The 22,642-nt window shown below is 39.7% G+C and overlaps 1 protein-coding gene across 1 annotated transcript in view; it reads left to right on the top strand.

Annotated features, from left to right (window-relative positions):
* Positions 1-20,080: 20,080 nt before the first annotated feature.
* Positions 20,081-22,642, top strand: part of LOC116993230 (rho GTPase-activating protein 42-like) — a 149,997-nt gene continuing 147,435 nt past the window's right edge. The window contains 1 exon segment of the mRNA XM_033053639.1: positions 20,081-20,272. Coding sequence (XP_032909530.1) covers positions 20,119-20,272 — 154 coding nt within the window. The 5' untranslated portion in view covers positions 20,081-20,118.

Genomic DNA, 22,642 nt, shown 5'->3' on the forward strand with positions numbered 1-22,642 from the left:
CTCTGAAATCACTAGCACAGGAGCTCTTAGTCATTTCAAGTGATGAAGTTCAAAGCATTGGATGGAATACCCATTTTCTGAAGTTAAACCCTAGCAAAGTGGTTATGGATGGTGGAAGATCTCTCAGGTGTAAGCGCCCTTCACATCCAATGCAGCTTAATTCCTGGCTGCCAGAGAGAAGGAATCTCACTCTTCTGCCCACACTTGGTTGCTCTTCCTTTAGAGCTGCCTGGTGATGATGCCAGGGGGGATCACCACTGTGGTCACCCCTCTCTAGCATGGAGCAGCAGGAAGACAGTGTCCCATGAGGAAGGGTAAGCAAGAGCCAAATATGACCACAGTAGAGACAGTGTCCTCATCAAGCAGGGCATAGTCCTGCTGTGGCTGCATAGCAGCCGCACACACAGCATGAACCATCCAGAGAGCCCAGGCAGAAGCAGCAGGGTGGAAACAAACCTAAAGGTAGGACTGAATTCTATCCAGAAAGCAGCACTGAAGACAATTGACATTAAACATAGGTTTGAATCCACCCAGGAGACAAGATCACAACCTACAACACAGCTCACAGGAGAACAGGTTTCCCGGGTATGAGCTCAAGATGAGCCCTGAGCAAGGCTGCAGCTATGGGTGGAGGTCCCAGGTGGGGCTGGTCAGGGAACTTAAAGTGTATTACTTCTCTCAAGGAATTGCCATCTGTATCATGCAAAAATAAAATACTAAGGAAGGCTGCAATACCACCAGGAACATTTGAAGATATAATGACACGTTATTTGAGTCTAATCTCTTCAGTGTATGCACCAAATACACTTCTGGTTTATAAATTAAAATATCATTAAAAGAACTAAATTGATGAGCTAATTCAAGTCTTCCATTGTGGAAAACAGTAGCTAATATTGATACCTTGACTTCCTCCCACTCAGACTTTAGGCAATGATATGTTAGAGGAATAATGGCAATATGAACTGTTTATATTCTCTTATCTGCTGACAGATCTTGCCAATTGGAATTGTGCACTAGCGTCTCACGTCAGTAGTTAGAAAACATGAAGAGGCATTTAGAGCTGACCTTTATCCCATGGCTAGTAAAAGAATAACAGATGCCTGCTTGGTTAAATCTGAAGAATATGAGACTGTATGAGAGGATCTGAGTAAGTGCCATAAAGTCAGGAGTTCAAAACAATGCGGGTAGAGGACTGCATGGTATAAAGCTCTTCCGGGAAAGTGAATGTGTATGTCTGCCCATGTCTGTTGAGGGGAAGTTTTTCTAAACTGAGAAGGGAACAGTAACATTTTTAAGGAAGACAGGGTAAAGGTAGAAGAACAGAGCGGTTTGCAAAATTATACACAGGCTAATGAACTGGAATTTCATTGCTTCTTAATTTTCAGCCAGACAGCTTCAGGAAGGAGATTGGGATCCATGAATCACCAAGAAAAAGATGAGTCCAAACAACTTCCACAGGGATGAAAAAGGAGGTATAAAGAGTTCAGGGTCTGTCATGGACACAGCTTAAAGGGACATGGTGGCAACTATTCCAAGTTGGATGTCTAATTCTCTCCAGGTAATGGATAGGGTGTATTTTTGGAGGGCATTCACAGTAATCTGTATCCTGGCTGTAGCAGGCTAAGCCAGGAATGGATACAAGAATTTAACCAATAATCTGTTTTGTTACGTATTTTCTGGAGGATTTCTGCATTTTACCGTAGATAAAGGACTGATAGGACTGAAACTTTAGAATAAAGCAAGTAGGGACTTTGTGTCCCTGCTGGAGACTGGCACCTACCTCGTTGCTGAGTCTTCAACTAACTCACAGGCATCCAAAGGGTTGCAATTCTTTTTCCAAGCTGTGGGGCCAGAAGGATGCTGAGGTCATCAAGTCCTACCAAACACACCAGATGCATTTGTTTTTATTGTTAGTGTAAATGCTTTACTACCAGGATGTACCAGTTCCGCCAGCAGGCACCTGCCTTCCTTGGAAATTTGTATCCTTACAAGGCTCTAGTCCTGGATAATGATTTTATCAAAACCTGTGTGTACCAAAGTATAGGGACAGAATAGGTATCTACCCACAGGGCATGTCGTCAGGGAAATCAGACCATCATTTCCTGTGAGAAATCCAGTACAGCTTCCAAATGATACCACTTTCTTTAACTGCATCTGGATGGAAAAGATTGAGTTACTGCCCTTTAGATCACATCTGCATTTTGTTCCAGAAGTCTCATAGCTCACAGCTCTAATAACATATCAGGTCTCTTCACAGACTACCTACTGCTAGTCAGAGTCATCCTTCCTGGCTTTGTAATTACAGACTGTGGGAGGACTTGGACTTCATAGCAGCCTTCAGAGCGCTTTGGTGTGAGAGGAGAGGTATGTCTTCCCATCAGCTCAAAGGTCAGGGGATGTGAGGAAGTTGTACAACAAGCTCTTGCTTTGACTATATATAAGAAAGAGGGAAAGTGGCCATTAGGGACATGTGGCAAAAATAATTGGAGCTGGAGATATTAGATTCAGCATGGCACATGGCTGCCTGACCCTGCAGGGAGTGTTGGGAGATGTGGGATGAACTCTGGACTTTGGAGGGCTGTTGGGGCACTTTACTACAGTTTTGCATTGAAATCCTTTGGGAATTGAACTGCAGAAGATACTTAATTATTAGGTAAAATATATCTAATGAAACAAAACACAATACAAGGGAAAAGCTTAAAATCATCCAAGATGCCAATAATCAAGTGCAAAGTTTGTGTACTTCAAGAGGGTGCATTCAGATACATCAATGAGATCTTATTTCTAAAGAATAAATGATAAAGGTTTCTTACCACAAGGTTCTAAATTCTATCACTTCCAGCAGAGAATGAAGTCACCATCTACTTAATGAGGAAATTCAAACCATTGTATTTTGATCTACCAACATTTTGTCTACGATACCACAGAGACAAAGGAGCAAAGAAAAAGAGGAACATCTACTCCTTGTTTGTTGTGGGGAAATACATAAATTGAAAAATTAAAACTAGTAACTCTGCAGATATTACAGTAATAAAGGTCATAAGTAAACAATCTAAAAATGTCTTGCATTTTTTAAATGAGTCAGACTTCTTGGCAGCCTCCCATGTGAGTGGTGAGGTCCAAGACTGTTTGCCTCATAAGATAGCAAGCAGATAAGACTGTATAAGTGATGATTAAAGATATAAAACATCTGACAACACGGGAACAAGGGAGAGTCCAAAGCAGCCAATCTCAGTTTAAAGAAAATATAAGGCAAATAGCCTACGCAGACACTGAATACACAGAGGTTCAGTGACTGAGAGTGTCACCCCACTGGCAGTGATACTTCAGATCTGCACAAATACAGAGAAGTCTAGTTGGAATCTGTTTCTACATGTGTAGGAATACTTTATATTAAACATAGCATTGAGATACCAAAAAAACCAGAAAATGTTAAGCCTGTAAACCAAGAGTAGCAAAATCATGCCTGCACAGCAGCAATTTCATATATAATTACTGTAGCATATTACAGGTTTGGTAGCTGAATCAGCAGAGCCTTCAGAATGGAAACCTATGAAACGTAAATCTGCATAAGGCTTATTTGCTATCCCACATCCCTTATTTTTTTGAACTACAATCTGTTCGTGAAGACATCTGAAAGAGATGTTATTGGACACAGGATTTTGATTCATCATGTGCTTTAATTTTATGGTTCTAAGTTTACAGTTTTCCATGGTAAATATCACAAGAGTCATACACTAAGAAAACTTCTTTCTTTGTTGTGGTGGCCTATTTTCCCTGAATCATCTGATATTTTTCAGAAAATGAGAAAAACATGTGTTTTTCTGATAGATGGTATCAACTTCCATGGAAAAATCACATTGTTCACATCCCAAGAAGGTATAACATTCACTATATTAATGTAGTTTTTTTAAATATTCCAAAACCATTTACAAATGTCCATTCAAAAATCTAAAAAATACTGTAATTTCCTATTATAAAGACCAGAGAATGCATACCAGCACACAGAGAATTTTCTCCTCAACATAAACTATTATTTGTTCACAGACTTTCTTTGAATCAGCCAAAGAATACTAATGAAATAGTTCAAACTAATTAATATGAAATTGCTTGGGACTTAATATAAAAAGAAATCAATCAGAATCCATCAGATACAGAATCTGAAGATTTATTACTGAAATAAAGTAAACAAAGCAAACAAAAACCTGTACAAACAAAACACCAGAAATATAAAATCACAAGCATGAATTTAGCTTTAGCTAAGCAGCCTCAGATGTTATGGTTTTGTGGTCATTCCAATAGAAATAACATATCATTGCATCTGATACGTGGAAGGCTCAAATGAACAAGGTTCCTTAAGGCAGCAGTAGAAGCAGTCATGTTCCTCGTTTATCTTGGCCAAGGGTCATCTTTTATATTTCCTTGTGTCAAAAAATTTCCTCCCACGTAGTATGAACTGTTGTCTGTATTCACCTGCTACATTTTTCTGCTGGTGATCAAGCTGGTTCACTTTTAGGACTACCTCATTTGATTTAAGGAAATTGAGAAAATGCCAACTGCTGTAAGAAAGGGATTTCCTGAAACACTGAATCTAATTTAACAGAACTTTTTGCCCCCTGAATTTCATAGATAGCTGCCAAAATAGCAATGGTAGTAAAACCAGTTTCAGACATGACAGCTCCTTACAGTTATGCCTGATTTTTATGGCAAAAGAAGAAGCAAACTTCTCAGAGTTTTAAAAGCACATGATTCTTCAAAAGCAGCCTCCAGTTTTTACTAAAGTAATATTTTTCATTTAATATAAGCCCAAACCAACTTTACTTTTCCATGTAATTTATCCTTGGTGTATATTAATGATATTTTCCGTTTTGGTTGGTTGTTTGAGGTTTTGTTTGTTATTTTGCTGGGCTTTTTTATATAGCAAAAAGCAATACAGAATCTGACATAAATCCCACAGGTTTAGAATACATTATATGGATTGCAAACAATAAATCCATAAAGACATTTTAAGTAAGCTTTCTTAAAACTGCCTAAAAGTTACTGTAGTCACTGCAAAGACAACACTTCCCCAGGAAAGTGGTGGAATCATCTTCCCTGAAAGTGTTCACAAAGCACAAGGATTTGGCATTTGGGGATGTGGTCTAGTGGTGAACACTGTGGTGCCACTTGATGATCTCAGAGGTGTTTTTCAACCTTATTGGGTCTATGATTTGACCATGAAAGGAGAGCTCACTACCATAGCCTAGTTTCCAGAAGTTGCACATAGGAGGATAAAAATGGAGACATCTATAGCAGACAGTTCAGGAAACCCGAATCAAAAGCTTAAATGATCCCTAATGGAAGAAGTACACACATTTTACCAGTAAAGTTCTCTATGGTCCTAAACTATAAAACACTAAACCTAGTATTTTGATGTACAAATCCAGTAGCACAGTCCTCAAGTTTTTTGTCTAAATAGCCAGTGAAGTTTCTTCCAATAATACTTTCCGCATCTGGATTAGTTTCTGCACAGATCCAGACTATCGATTGGCATGGTGTCATGGTTTAACCCTGGTTAACTCTGTTTCTTGACCTGCCACTGTGAAGAAAAATAATTCTACCCCGTCCAAAACAAGCACTCATGGCAGTGCAGGTCTGCAGCTGCTTTTGTGCTAACCCTCAATAATAATCAGCCACGTGCTTTTCAACAACACAGGTCGATGGTTCCACTAAGGCAGTGCAATAGAGAAGCACAACTTCATTTCGTTTATGGCATTTCCTGGCACTGTTAACATCTTTGTAGGGTTACTTCTGTGGTATGTCTGATGCCCTGAGGTCAGACAAAGGCAAGGGCAAAGGAAAGGGCAGAATCATGCAGCTGCAAGCAGGGAAGAGCACTGAACCACTCACTGAACTGCACTTCAGCTTAGAACCTACATACTTGTGCATTGCACTCTGGAGCTGTGTAACAGTTACAGACCAAAACAAGTGCTGCACCAACATTCCAAAGCAAATACTTGTTTGGTGGGGGGATGTGTTTGTGGGGGGTTTTTTGGGGTTTTTTTGTTTTTGTTTTTTTTTTTTTTCGTTTCTAAGGCAATGTCAATCCAGACTGACAGAGTATTTTTTGAAAAATAAAGGTATTCAGACTTTTAAGCCCTTCTCAGTTTAAAAGAGTTTCAAACTTTTAACCTCCTCTCTCCCTAATGCAATTCTCTCATCTTCCTGAATCTGTGTTACGATCCCAGAGCACACACACAGAGCTTCAGACATCCTGCACAAGATTTGAGTTTGATCTACACTCCATTGTGTTCTGTGTCTTGCCTTCAGAGCTACTGCAGCTTTCATTTTCTTTTTTGTTTGTTTGTTTTTGGTTTGTTTTTCTATTTTGTTTTGTTTTGTTTGCTTTTACAATGTGATGCATTAAGCAGTCTGAAAAACAGCCTGTAAACTTCATATAGGAGAAATACTTAAATTGTTCAATTGCGCACTTTAGCTCAGGAATGTCTGAGGAAGTTTTTTCAGTATGAAGACTTTAGAAAAATTATTTAGGGACATTTGTGCACATTTATTCTTCAGAATTTTTATAGAAAATGCTACACAAGTAGGCATTTTTAAATTTTAAATGCTAATAGCAGTTGGAATCTGAACAATCCTTCATGGGATGAACATTAACATGATCAAAGCAGCTCAAGCAGTTGTTTTGTAAATATATGATAAAGGAGATGAGTTAGATCCAGGATTGTTGCTTGCACTGCTGTAGATTTTATAACCAGTCTCTGTAACAGACATCCCACACATATTTTGCAACAAGGAGACAACTCTTGACTGAAACAGTTTACAGCAATTGTTAAATTGGAGAAATGAGAACAAAAAGATTAAAGGTAAGTGATATAAAGACATTCGGAAACAGAAGTCTATGTTGTTTACTCTGAAGTAAAAATAGATACCATCATTCCAAATGTTCTAGATGTAAATGAAACCACTCTTATAGCACAAATCCAGCTGGAACAGGAATATACACCAAAGTTAAAGACCCAGCTGTGAAATTAAGTTAACAGTAGAGTAGAAGTGGGATTAGAAAGGTAATAGCTTGAAAGCAAGAGATTTGCAGGCGTGTAAAGATACTGTTGACTCAGCATTCTGATCCTGTCACAATTAAGCCTCCTATCTAGAGTGAATACTAAGAAAATCTATGACATGATAGAGATCACTTCAGGCAATGATGTATAATAGAAACAGCTGTTTGTGGGAGGGGAGGAAAAATTTCCATCAGGAAGTAACTTACCTTTTTTTTCCCAATGGCTTTCTTGTTTAATAACTAGACAATGTGACCTATATCTGTTTACAAAATTCCCAATCAGCATTTTCTGTTCCACATCACATAGCACTAGAGACTAAATTCAGTGCATCTCATCACTGTAAGAACCCCAGACAGGCCTTCTCTTTAGATTAAGTGAGGAAGACAGCCTGTTGCCAAAAGCAAGGCAGAATGGCACGTTTCCTCTTGATCTTTGGATGAGAAATACTGTTCCTTTGGCATATGTCCATCTCTGGTTCTGTTTAGACTCTGTTTTGTCTCTCTGCCTCAGCCATGTGGTCATGGGGCTAGCCTTGCCTTTGAAAAGACCTAAATTATATGGTTGGAAGGTTCTGCTATTGCCTGGAGGATGTTGTTTCATTATGGGCACTACTGTTTCACTTAGTCCCCAAACTGGTTTTACATGTTTCTGTTATCACAATACTGTATGATTATGGTTCTTTTAATTAGCTTCAAGCAATTGTATTTTTTTTAAATAAAATAGAATCTCTTCTCCATTAAAAGGGGATTACATTAGTTTATTTAAGCAGATGAGGGAGAATTGTACCAATTTATCCTTAATATTAATCTCTTGATACAGAATCATGTTCACACAATCACTATCTTTACTGAAATGCCCATCAGAGCAAGAGAAAATCAGGATTGTAAAGCTGTGACTCTAATTCCGAGCTCAAAAGACATGAATTAGTTTCATGCTGTGTCACAGGCTTCCATGAGACCATGAGCAAGTCATTTAAGTCACCTGCATCAGGTTTCTCCCAGAATGGTACCCTGCTTCCTCATAGCACTGATAAGGCAAATTGGGATCTGTGTAGCCTGTCTGTGACACACTGTCACTCTGCTTTTTTTCTAATATCCCACATGATAGATATTACAAAGGCACAGCAGTCCAAAACAGTCTTTCAAAACAGAATCTCTAAAATTTTACAATCTTCATAAAAGACATCTGAACTTATTACACAGTAGCTGCCATGAAATTTCCAGACATAAGTCTAGGACAAAAGAAACATTAAAAATATTTGTGTTGTGAAAGTCAAAGACACACTTGTAATTACACTACAAGCTTGTGAGTCTCAGGTTAAAAAAATTAAGTTATTAAAATCATTCAAAATCTCTACTGCTAGATACATGAACAAAAGAGTACACTTATATACATGATTATAGCTTAAAAATTTCTCAACCTTTCAAATATGTAGATATTGTTATTGCTCAAAAATATTTTCTTGAAAACAGACTAATTCTCCATTGTGAAATTCCCTGGCTGCATGAAATCTTACCATTCTTCTCATGAACTGTGAACACAACTCTAAACACAGCAGGATTTCTTCTAAATCTAGAATCCCTCTGCTTTGCACCAGATTGAGATGTAGAAATCAAGAAAAACTCAGCAACATTTTTTTCCAAGCACAAAGTGAGACCTCACTTTGAAGTGGCAAGGGTGTAGGAAGTGGAAACATACTTGTTTGTTCTAAAGACAGATGGATAAATGCTCATTTTGAGAAATCAGTGAAAAGCTCCCTTCTGTCACAGCAAGGAAACACCCTTATAGAGTTGCAAGAAAATCCTTTATATGCATCAACTTAAATACTGGGCTGAAAGTGTTTGAGGTATTGGCTCAACAGAAACTTAGATGCTTGAAAGAAATATTGGAATAATCAATATGTGGGGAAAACCCCCCACTTTTTATTCCAGTAAACCAGTAACTTCAGAAAAAATGACAGATTAAGGCATCTTTGGACAAGGACAGGTTACTCAATCTGTATTTGGGGTTAGAATGATAAAACCAGAGTAAGACATGTTTAATAAAGCTCAATTTTTTAGACTAAAGGCCCACTGAAAATAGTCCGAGCTTCCCTTGATTTCAATAAGTTTTCAATAAGGCCTAATTAATTTTAGTCTTTGAAAAAAGATAAGATTAAAATGTGAATGGCCAAGACTTCACAGCCTTGAAAGACCAGAGTTGGGATTTCAATCATGAACTCAGTTTTCAGTGAATCTGATTAATTCCCCATGTTTGGGAGCTATCAGTAGGAGACAAAATAGGGCAATTCAGAGAGATGATACAATCTAGAGATGTCATAACCTGAAAATCAGGAGATAAGCAGAATCTTGAGAGATTTTCTATTTTACAGGAAACCAGTACTACTCAGGGATAAGGATGAACCAGAAAAATTTTCTATGAAAAAATGCATTTCCATTACAATTTATAGCTTTTATGAATAAATGGGACTATTCCAAAATTTAGGTAAAATATAAGTGTCCTTATCAGCAACCATTTTTCTTAGTATAACTCAAATCTCTCATGCTCCAAATACCTTTTGTCTGAGCATGTAAACCAAATACCTCCTTCTCTTTGAAGCAGTCTTATATCACGGTCACTGCTGAGGCAGACACAACATATGAAAGGATGCACTACATTTCAGAGGGCTAATATCTGTTTATTACAACAGCATGCTGTCTTTTATACCCTCTACAAAGTGCACATTTTGTTCATTGGTTACAGTAAATCAACATAACGTTAATTGGTGTAAAACCATCTCCACCTCTGTTTTTCTCAAAATTTTTCTAAAAATACTTTTCCCAGTTGCAGGTTTTTTCTCACTTATCTCCTTCTCCTTCTTCTCTTCTCGGTCTCCATACCAACAGCCTCGGTAAAATTCCTTTCAGAAATAAACCTTACCCATTAACCCTCTCTGGCTCACAGACCAGCCGTAAGCCCCCTTCCATATATCACTCAGTATACTCCTAGTATTCTCTCTGCATAAAACACACATTACATTCTTTCAGCATTTCCTCTTGTTTCCTAGACCTCTGATCACTATCACTGCTCGCTGCTTATCCCTCTCCCCCTAGACCACATCCTTGAACTACCATATCCAAGAAGAGGACAAATTTATCCAGCCCAGAGATTATTTCATAATGAAGTTGATAGAAAATAGGCCTTTTTGCAATGATACAACACTGTTAATTCAATTTCAGCTTGTTCATCTCCTATAACTTCAACATATATAAAACACATAAAACTTCTATTGAAACAGTTGCTCACGGCATCATAAGGTGCAACTGTTATTTAAACTGTTTATTTAGAGAGCAGTCTCTTCTTTCATAGCAGTATTTCAGTTAGATATGGTTCTGACTCCTGGGAAAGCATAAAGAATTATCTCTAGGGGATTCTAATTAACAGGAAAATGTTATTGTTCTACTGAAACAAAGACTGAAAAAGTAGTTGAATAGGGCAAGAGTTTTCAGAAAAGAGGGAGATGGTAAATAGAGAGAGTCATTTTCTGAAAAAAATTGAAGGAGTACTGGTAGGACTACAGAAAGGTTATTTTGTAAGCCAGACTGTTGAACAAGAAAAGCCACACAATAGGAGTAGCAGAGACAATTGTGTCTATACTGAGAGATCTTCAGTAACTTGGACCAGTGAAAAATAAATCATACAAAAACTGAAAGCGAGGATGAATATAAGAAACCAAGGACACATCAATAAAAGCAAAGATGTGAGTACATGTAATGTGACATAAAGAGTTAGGCAAAAAAAGTTTTAGCAGTAAAAAGTAACTGAAAGACAAATGGGATAGTGAACACACTTTTAAGAAGGAAAAGATGCTGAGGAAGTGAAAATACCTAGCTGTGCCCTGTCCCATTGAGTGCCCTGTCCTGTTGAGATCTCAAAAAGTTCATATTCTCCCTAATCTTCCCTAAGTTCAAATTCTCATTTATCAGAACTTGTCATGATGAAATAGAAAACACTGTTGGTGAAAGGATCAGAATTAAAAATATTATTGACAGATCAGTAAGACAACTAGCTCTATCTTACTGGGTTTGGAACAAATAACACAACAATGTGCAATGGCAAAAGAAAAGAAAATAAAATTCAGAATACACAAAATACAGAATGAGAAACATTCAGCTAGATGGTGGGGACAGAATTGTCCTAGGGTTACAATGATTTATACAGTGATGTCCTTCCAAAAAGCCATCTCCTTATAGAATGTAATAACGAAAATGATAACTAATCCTACAAATTCAGCTTTTGTGAGTCATCAATGGTAATTCTGTGTCTGGTTAAGGGCCTTCATGTCTAACAAGAAACTGGAGAGAATTCTGATTTTTTTTTTTTTTACAAGAGCAGGAGTTTTTAAAAAAGAGAATGAGTTTTTTACAAAAAAAAAAAAAAAAAAAAAAAAGAACAAAAGGCAGCGAGTTTATTTGGCCTAGAAAGCAAGATGAAGGTAACATGGTAAAAATTTCAGAAGAAGACAACCATTGTTCTTCCATGTACAAGGGAGAAGAAAAAGAAGAAATAAAATTGACAGCAAAGGTTAGAGCTGCAGAAACTTTTCAGCAGGGTGGTGAAACAACAGAGGGTACTATTTGAACAAACTAAGAAAATATCATGTTGAAAATGTTGAAAACAAGGGGCAATCAAGTTCTTTCTCAGGATGTTTTAGGAGAGGAAATTCATACTATATGTCTCCTTTGACCCTTTCTTAAATTTCTAGATTTTTAGAAATGGACGGAAGAGGGGGGAAAGTCATTATAATAAACATATTCCACAATATTCTTTTTCCAATACAAAGAGGATAAAGCTACAAAATGTATAATATTTTGCAATGCCTAATTTCATTTTAGCATCTGCTTTCTAAGACATCTGTCTTCAGCCGGTATAATTTGCATAATTATAGTGCAAGACAAGGACCACACAAAAGAAACTCTATACTGAATAGCAAAACAGACTAACAGCAATTTGAATCACAGCTTGATTTCCCATGGTTCTGAGAAACACCAGATAGTTTTGTTGGCCACGTGTAAAATAGACTGAGGACGGTTTCTTCCTCTTCTCCCAAATATGGGTTCATCATTAGGCAATACTCAATTTTTTAAGTTACCAAGGTGATAAATGAAATCTGAATTGGTTTACATCATAGAAAACACTATTTCAACACTTGCTGACTATATTCTATTCAAGTCTTTGCTATTACACAAAAGATTATCCAGGTTGGCTGTAATAGCCTAATTTAATAGATTTTTAGATGTGTGATCGGTTTATTTTTAAATATATTTCTAATATATCTGACATGACTATCAATACATTTCTGGTTATACACTCTGTGAAACTCAAAACCAAGAGGGCTTTAATTCAAACAAAAGAAAATTACCCTGAGGATTAAAGTATAAGGACAGATAGATATTCCACTATCTACAGGAGGGATACCCTGTTGTTCCCTTAATGTAATGAAAACATTATGAACTAAACAAAAAATGAAACACTGATGAGAAGAGGACAGAGTTCAAAGAAAGAGCATATTTCCTTTGTTCATATGAAGATCTATTGTGCATTCATAGATGGAGCCATGAAAAACAGACTTCACTTTCTATTTGATTTGGTTTTTTACTGAAACAAGAAGCACTTTCCTACTTTTGGCAGTAAACACTTCAGTATCTTGGAAATTACAAGGTAAGTCACATATTTTAGAGGATGAGGAGAAAAACCCATGTCATAGCAGTTATCAAGTACACAGTAAATGGAAAAAAAACCCCTAAAAACAGAACTCCCATATAAAGAAAGAATAGTAACATGCTTAGCTAAAATATTCTCAAGAAGTTTAATGTAGCATTATATTTCTTTTATGCATTTTGAGATTTACTGAGATAGTTACCCTTAATTTACTCTAGGATGATCATTTTGCTGTAAATCCTCAAGGGGACACTGCTATTCTACAACTGGTATTTTAGCAAACTTCCAAGTGTAGACAAGTTTATGGAAGTAACTTGCTCCTGCATTATTAATCTGTCTCCATTTCTCTACCTGTGAAAAGAAAAATATATTTCACTGCATGTATTCTGTTCTAAAACTGACCTACCCCAGAACCTAGCCTGTGTCTTTCACCCTAGGACTGCTACTCAGTGATTCTCACATAAATTACTTCACTAGTTTTCAGAGAAGAACAAGATTAGAAAACATCCTTGTAGGCTTTAATGAGTAGGCACATAAATTATTATTTCCTTATATGCCATAAAGAAAACCTATTTTCTGGATTCAGGCAGAACTCATAAACTCAGAACTATTTATTCCTAACTAGACCCAGGCATGTCTGACCATGCACAAAAGCAGAGCTTTAGGTAACACAGAGATATAGAAAAATGTTGAGGTAAATGAATTATTGATTTAGTTTCTGGTTTCTGTACCACTGTAAACACATAATTAGATCAGTGAAAAAAAATTCTTAACAATGACTTTTTTAGTATTTTCTGTGGAATTGCGTTACTTTCTGAGTAAATTTTCTGTAATTAAATTTAGTTTTCAGGGAAGGGCTTGCTTTTGAGAAACCGGTAATTCATGTATCATCCAGCATTTCTATCACTGTGTTTTACTTGGCCTAGTCCAGATTTATCTTTCTGAACTGAATCCAGCCTTTTACTTGGCAAAATGCTTTCACTGCTTTATGGCTGCCAAGAAGCTTGCAAGATTTGCCCTTTGGATGGGCATTTCAATTGTGTTCTTTCTGCACAGGAAAGTACTAGCAATAGGCTGACCCTCCTGGATAACAGTGCCCACTGTCAAGAGTTGCTAATGAAGATTCCCACAGGTGCTCTGCTAGGACAGACCTAGCAGGTATCAACACACCTACAAATAACAACATTATATCATAAAAAGCCTTCCCAGTTATCTGCTGATTCAACCTAATTGCAAATTATGTACTAAAGAGCACTGACTGGTAAGGACTTCAGTCTTCTGGTGAATGGTAACGAATGTGAGTATGCAAGAGCTCTTGGCCCTACTGACATTTGTGTCATATCTTACAGACAGACATAGCAGAGATAAACTAGTCTCTTCTTCCACTGAGTGCACAGGATGCAGCTTACAATTACTACTTCAAATTTACAGAGTGAGGTACAAAGATAAGTCAGAAATTAATAATGACCTTTCCTTTAAAATCTTACATACCTGCAGATCATACTATTAAATACTTGCAGGCAAAAATTATGCCATCCCACTGCCCTGTATTCGTAGATCCAATTCAGCTCCTGAAAACCCAAGAAGCACAGTAAAGACTTTAGGTGTGACACCAGTTGCTACCTCCTGAGGTAATTTCTCCTTACACAGCATGACTGCAATTGTCATGTATCTAGTTTCCATGCAGTAGAGGTACACGTGATAAAGCAGACAGCAGAGATGTCTGTTCACTTTCCTTCTCTTGCTAAGCTTTCTGTGGCATCCCTTCTATCACAATCTTCCAGTGTGACTGAGCTTCCTTCACATATCTTCTGTAATTCCTGTTCCTTGCTATCTATACAGCCTGCAGTCACCACAGACATTCACTTTGGCCCAAACATTGTGCAAAGGTGTAGCACAGGGCTGAGCTGAATATACCCTGCCTTTTAGCTGCTATCTAGATCATGTAATCACCCAGCTCTTTTCTGACACAAACTTGCAGTATGCTGGCTAAGAGCAGGACACAAATTTGCTTATATCTGCTATAACTTATTTCTTCTTTCATGTTCAAAGTTATACAAGTGACAAGGCTAGGACGGAAGGCATCCACTTAGGGAAAAGGATCCTGGATATGAAAGAGTAATTGTGAATAATGATGCGAAAATTTAATTTCTTGGTGTTCACCTTGATGATGATTTTCATAGTCCCATTGTTTAATTACTTAAATAAACTATAATCAGTAATGTACAAAAGTTACTTTCAGAAAAACACAGGCAAAGTAGCTACTACAGAATCTCACCAAAGAATGAATCAATCAAATTTCAGTTAAGATGATACAATCACTACCTTTCAGATGCTCTGCTTCCAAAGTGAAATTAAGGGATGGAGGTACTTCTCTACTGTATATAAACATGGGGAGTGATCCAAAGATTTTTCATGTTGAGTGAAACTCTCAAAAACTTCAAGAAGAAATGCAAGACAAAGTGTGATCTGAAGTTTCCACCTTCTAGAGATAACACTGTGAACCAAGACTGCAGGTACCTAACATTCAGCTTTCCTACTCCATAGGCTAATACTTCAGGTACCAGGAAGCAAAAACCAGTCCTCACTACCTCGCTGTGATTTTTAAGCTGCCACATCTACTACTTCCCATAGATGAAGACTGAGTAGCCGTCATCTTCTCAGTCACTGGTACTGTGATCCTGGTATCCATTGCATCTGGAAGCTGGGAGCTGTTTGTTTCAAGTGTCTGTGACTCACATGTATCAAGCACCTACTTCTTGAAGTAAATTCTACTTTGAGCATACCAGAAGGCAGAACCACAGCCAGTCAGGGAGCATTCAGATTCAACCCAGAAGTACCCAGGAGGCTTAAGCAAACACAGCATAAGAGTTACTAAACATGATTTTTAATTTCAGCTTTGAACTTCACTGTTTGAAGCTTCTCCAAACCACTTGGAGCTAGCTCATGTATTAAAAACTCTACATTTTTTCCAAGAAAGTCTACCAATCCGTAATTATTGATGACAATCTGAAACACTGATAGGAATGCATGTGAGTTGACCTTTGTGCACAAAGACCAATACTTCAGGATAATATGGTCTGTACATACTAAATTACAAGGCGTGGTTTCCAAACTATGATTTTTACTAGCTACCCTCCTCCTCTGACAATGTTTACTTGCAGTGAAAATACCCAAACCAACAAAACAAACAGAACATTTAACAGTCTGTCATTTAACAGTCAGTTAACAACATGAGACAGTATTCTGGACAGAGCAGTACTACTTTCAGTTCATACACACAAGGAAATAAAACACTTAGATCTACTTTCCTCATTAATTTTCTTTTTTTTTTTAATTCAACACTGCTCACCAATATAAGCTTAGCATGTAGTATCTTAAATTAATAAGGAGAAACTGAAAACTTTTAATAGAATTTATCCTAGCAAGTTCCTGAGAATCTTGGCAATTCCCAAGAACCTATGGGAAACTTAAGTAAAACAAGCTCTTTAGACAACTAAAACAAATTCAAATACTCTGTAAAAAATTATTTGAGCAGGGTTTTCTATTCTATTAATATTTTCTATGCTAGATAGGTACAGAGTTAATCTTGTACACTTGAGCAGTTCAAGAGGACTTAAAAGCATCAGTGTCCCTGTATTTTTCTGCCTATAATCCCACAGTCTCCCAAGGGAAAGCAGCAATTTTCATGAGATGGAGCAATGCCACACAGCTCCATAAGTAATTTTTCCCATAATTGTGTACATTGAGGCAGAAGAAATAACAAGGAAGTTGGCATAGTCTCTATCCTAAAATATTCCCCAGTAGATAAGAGACACTCATAGTCCTTTCTCTGCATGAGGAGGATAGAGCCATGATATTGGGGAGTGCATGTACAGCCCTCTCCTCACATTATAAGCAGGGAATAGGTGCTGCTGTAGGCAGCACTGAGACACACCTCTCCTTTCCTCTTCCCAGGCTCTCTCCTCTAGAGGTCAGACTAGGGCCACTGTCTGTAAATTACAGTTCAGTGTTTACGTTTAAGATGACGGAGAAATCCACAGAAATTGATCTGACCTCATTAGTATGTAAAATATTAGAATAAGCTTAGAATAAGAAAAATAGAAAGTTGATAAAATAGGACAAAGCCCCCTGGGGCTCAGAAAAAAAAGGTGTCCCGTTTTTCATTCAGCTCTTCACAGCTAGTAGTAACACCAGGCTAACTCATTTACTAGAGCTTTCCACTTGAAGGACTAGTGCTTATACCTGCTTAGGTGTCTAAACTGTATTTCAACATGGTTTCACTCTCTTCTAGCATAGTATTAGTTTATAAAAAGATGTTGTTTGGAAAGTTTAGCCTTCTCCCCAGTTTCTCCCATCTTTGCAAGTTACGAAACCTATTGTTTCTACCAGGGCATTGTACGACAATCTTCTAAGGGAAGGCAAAGAAAAGAAAATACAGTTCTATCTTGCTCACTATAAAGTTTGGGCCTCTACATTTCCCAAACACATCTTCAAATGCCTTGTTTTCTTTAAAAAGCAGCAAGCTACAAGGTCCCACCTAACTCCAACACAAAACACATCCTAGGACTTATCTTTCCATCAAGACTTTTTTTGTTAGTTGAACTCTGTAAGCATGCCAGATCCCTCATTTACCAGACCCTCCTCCAGATGCAGCCATAAATGCTCATTAAGCTCACAGGTTAACTACAAAACTTTTCTCTGCCAGTGAAAGATAATGTAGGCTTGGGTGTTCATTTGGCCAAATATTGCCTTATGAAGAAAAGACAATTCTTAAAAAATCTATTTCTTTAAAAAGAAAGGTTTTTGTTTAGTAAAGGGAACAGTAGTACATGTGAACTAGCAGAATTTTTACATGAACTTTAAAACACTGTATGCTAAGAAATTCTCAGTTTGGCTGAGAAAGACATGGATTATTCTGAGAAACACAGAACCAGTTAAATAGACAATGGTAAGTTACTCAGAGGGAATGTACCATTAATGTTGGTCTCATTAATGTTTCCATTCATGATCTTGATACCAAAAGCAGTAAGGTGTTTATGGAACTTCTTAAGATGAAAACCTTACATAGTAAAAAAATCAGTCGCCCTGATTACCAGTATAACTACTTTGAACTAAAATACTTAGTACATGTCTTTGGAACCAACAAATGTTTCTGTTTTCACTTTGGAATCTGCTAGTTGAAGACAGGAGAAGAAAGATCCAAGAGACTTGGTGAAGCACAGTAGTAATTTTGCTGTGAATGATACAAATGTACTCTTCATCAAAGGTGTTTAGTTTAGCAACATAGTCATTAATGTGACTGAACAAGTCTTGCATATAATTTCAGTAAACTATGACGAAGTAAGATCAAATCAAACTTAGAGATCTAGACAAGAGCAACAAGAATAAAGAAGGAAATTAATATTTTATTATATGAAAGAAAAGTTTGATTTATTTCAGGTATTGCACGGAAGAGTTAAGAAATGACATTATTGCATTCTAAAACTACATCAAAGAATAAACATGGTGGAAGACAAAGAATGTTTTCGGTTACAGATGACATTGAAGAGAGAACAACTGTGCCTAAAATGATTCTGTGAATATATGTAGACTGAAAATTAGGTTTTTAATAGTCAGAAAAAAAGATCCATTTGCAACATCCTTCCAGTAGTTCAGCTGGATTCCATATAAAGTTTATTAATTTACAAGTGAAATTACATGCTACTGTCTGCAAAAGCATGGAAATAAGCAACCCTTTTGAGTCTTATTCCTACTATTATTAGAGAAATAGGAAACATGTTAATGAGCAGAGTTTTGCAATCACTACGAATTAAAAGAGGCTTCGATGGGTCTACTAGTACCAACACTGACAGCTAATTCTGATACTGTCCTCAGCCTTGTAAAAACTGAGAATTATTATTTTTTTCCCTTCAACAAATTCTGCAGGCTATATTAGTAGAAATGGTCAGTGTCTCTTCCGCATTTTTGACACTCATAAAAATCTCTGGTTGATACCAAGGGGTAAGTTTTGATGAACAGTTAAGAAGTGTGAGAAACACAAATTATATAAAGGAATTACAGCATGCAGGAGCTTTGAGCCTTCCTGCATTTTCATATTCAACTGTGTAAACATGGAAAGAATTATTTGGTAGGGGTGTGTGCATGGTTGTCTTCCATTTTTGGCAAGTAGTTGGCTGTCCTGAAGTACAATAACTCTCAAGGCCATGCCTTGATGGTTGTTTCCAATTGAGTTGTTGCTGACTTGAAGGTGTGTTTACAGAGACCTCCCCTTAAATCCAGTACGTACATTTGTATACATACTTACATACCGACACAGTACGTCTGGATAAACCACTCTAGATAAACGTACAAGAACCAACCAAAGTGTTTCTGTGTACTGTGATAAGCCCACTCACATACTTGCAAAAACACAACTTTGCTGCAGAAACCAGTCTTGCAGTTTCCTGATGTTCGTCTTTAGGATGGACTCGGCTCAGCTGTATCCCTTTCATAGCAACCAAGCGCCACGGCAGAAGGCAGATGTGCCCATCTTTGTCTCTGCCCGTCCTGGGGCGCTGCCCCGCCGCAGGCCGAACACGCACACGGGGCAGGCTGGCCAGGCCGCGCTGGGTGCCAGCAGGATCCCCTGCCAGAGCGGGATCCCCTGCCAGAGCAAACCCGCTCGGGCTGCCTGCTCCGGCCCGGCTGCCTCCAGCCCCTCCCTCGGGCTGGAGTGGTCCTGCCCCAGCAGCGCGGCTGCTCCCTTTGCAATGCCCCTATGCCTCCGTGCCCGTGTCCGATCCTCCTTCCCTGACTTTGGGGCGTCCCAAAGCCCCTGGTGAAGGAGAAGGCGAGTGCAGACATCGCAGAGCGGCACAGACCGTCCTCCTCACCTCGGGCCGTAGGGGCCCGAGGCGGCGCGGCCGCTGGAGGGCAGAGCGCGGAGGGGCGGCGAGCGAGGGGCGGGCACTGCCGGGCCGCGTCCCCGGCGTGTGAGCATGCCGCGCCGGGAGGAGGAGGAATTCCTCGGCCGGGCCGGGGGAGGTTCGCACTGGAGTTAGCGCCGGGCAGGGAGGAAGAGTGAGCGCTGCCGGAAGCGGCGGAGCGGCGGCGGCGCTGGGAGCCCGCGGTGCCCCGCGGGCAGCGATGTAGCTGGGTGACGGTGACAGCGGCCGGAGCGCGCCGCCTCCGCTGCCAGCGGGCCGGTGCGGCGGGTCGGGAGCCTGTCCGGGGAGGCGGCAGCAGCGCGCCCAATCTCGCCGCTTCCCCGCTTTCCCCCTCTGCCCTCGGTGCCGTCCTCTCGGCGCGGCCCTCCCTCCGTTCCTCCCTGCCGCCCTCCGCCGCCGGCCGGGGGGCTGCGGCCGCCGCCGCTGCCATGGGGCTGCCCACGCTGGAGTTCAGTGACTCCTACTTGGACAGCCCGGATTTCAGGGAGCGCCTCAAGTGTCACGAGATCGAGCTGGAGAGGACGAACAAGTTCATCAAGGAGCTGATTAAGGACGGAAGCCTCCTCATCGGGGCCCTGCGAAGTGAGTCGGGCGGCGGGACCGGCGGTGGCTGGCAGGAGAAGGGGGCTTCTTTTGTTTGAATGGGCGCCGGGCGCGGGCTTCCCCTGCCGGCAGCCGCCGAAAGGCGCCTCCTCAACTTTCTCTGCCCCGCTCCCTCCCTTGCTCGCTCCCCGCCGCCGTGCCGCGCCTCGCCTGCGGCGGGGCCGGGCGGGTGTCCCGGGGGAGCGGGGGCGGCGCGGGCCCTGCCCCGGCCCCGGCCCGGCCCGGCCGCGCCCTCCCACCGGGACCGCGGGCAGAGCGGGGGCGCGGACCGGCCCGGTGGTCCCGCCTGGGATGCGGGGCTGCGGCCGAAAGGCCGCGTGTAGGGTCGCTGTACGGTACGGACCAGGCGTGAGCTGTTGTGGCCAGGTCTCTTTTTGGCACGCTGACTGCTAGTTACGTGTCTTAAGATAACGAAGATATTCGTAATAAATGGGCAAAGCGAGATAATGGTGAATTTATGGGGAGAATTTATACCTTCCCCCCATACTCTCGTGTCTTCATGTAGTGTATGAACTTTTATGTATTTTGAAAGGTTCAGAAAGCAGAGATAAACACGAACAGTGTAGTGGCTTTTAAAAGTTCTGTGAGTTGAGCAGTGACAGCTTTCTGGGGCATGAAAACGGCAGTCACGCTCTGAAGATCATAAAGTGAAAGCTGCAAATTGCCCAGGAGCGTCACTAGACTCTGTTCTCCCGTCCTGTAAACCTTGCCATCTACATGTCTATAAGTCACTTTGGATCTCTCACCTGTTGCCCAAAGTGTTCCTTCATGGGGAGCAGAGAGTAACTTAGAGCATCTCTTTTTGCAACATGAGACAATCAAAGGAAAGAATCACTATAAGTCCTTAGAAATATCTGCCCATTGACATGATGTGCGGGTTTTTTGTAGGGTTAGGGGTAGAAGTACTGCGTGTTATGTGGACAGGAAACAGGTGTTGCTCTGAGCTCTGTAGCTCTTAAGAACTATTTCTAACCCGGAGTCTAAACCAAAGTTTGTATCCTTACCTAGGAGGTTAAAATTGTGAGGATTTTATTTGCCTAGCAGTAGGATTGAACTGTATTTGTTCATGCATTGTTTACAGCATTGCGTTTACATAAAGCAGCTATTGTCTTTTTGAGAGTTTTTTTCATATAAATGTGTCTCGACACATGGAAGTTTTAGTGAGTAGCTGGGTAACTAACATCTTATGTGAATTTATATTAAATTTAATAAATTCCTGAACCCATGCCCACAGGATGTGAGATGACCATTATGTGGAAATAGTTGCTTTGTGTGTGTGTGTGTGTGTGTGTATATATATGTGTGTTGTGTGTGTATGTGTGTGTATCAGTCAATCTGTATCTCATTGGTACAGTTTTCTTTACAGGCAAAAAGGTTTATTTGTACTTTAAGCCTTTCTTGTTGCTAAAAACTCTCCTTGCAACAGAAAGTCTGAGCTGGTTTTCAGTAGTAAAAACTTGCTATAACAAACCTAGTCCTATAAAATAGTAATGACAGATTAGGATAGCACATGAGTACTTTTTTGACCTGGACTAGCACTGAGAACTGCTTTTGGTTCCAGATCAAATATGCACAAACACAACTTTCTTAGGCTATCTGAAGACAGGCTGAGTGGTTGAGGCTGTTAGCCTGGAGAAGAGACAGCTCTGCGAAAATTTTCCTTCAGCTCTCCAGTGACTAAGAGAGGCATACAAGAACTGGAGAGGGAATTTTTACAAGGATATGCAGGTGAATTGCCAAGGGGTAATGTAGTGGGTAGGTTTAAATAAGATTTAGGAAGAAATTCTTCACTGTGAGAATAGTGAGATACTGTAACAGGTTGCCCTGGGAAACTGTGGATGCCCCCTTATGGGAAAGTTCAAGGCCATGGCCTTGAGCAACCTGGTGGTGGAGCAATCTAGTGGGAGGGGTCCCTGCCAATGGAGGGAGTTCGGGACTTGATGGTCCTTAAGGTCCGTTCCACCACAAGCGATTTTAGATTGTCCAATGACAGACCGCAGTAGACAAATATTGTATTCGAGAAGTAAATTGAACCCTGATTCTGAAGTGAGTAATCCCATTAGTTTTGGGGAGAACGCTTATGAGTCCTTGCAGGATTTAGAACAATATTACCATCTGAAGTAATGACTGCTGTGATTTTAGAAACCTTTTAGTTCAAATGTTATTCTATTTGACACAATGTTTATTGTATCCTACATACAGATCTAGAATGTTGTGTGTCTTTTAGTCTGAGAAAAATAAAGTTTGTTTTGGTATAGTAAGAAATATTTATCCTTTTGTTAATTTCAAATCCCTTTATTTCATGACTGTGTTAGGGCTGCTGAGGAAATGTCTGGATTTTTCTCAACA

This window comes from Catharus ustulatus, chromosome 2, assembly GCF_009819885.2.
Source record: "Catharus ustulatus isolate bCatUst1 chromosome 2, bCatUst1.pri.v2, whole genome shotgun sequence".
In the NCBI taxonomy this organism is placed as follows: domain Eukaryota; kingdom Metazoa; phylum Chordata; class Aves; order Passeriformes; family Turdidae; genus Catharus; species Catharus ustulatus.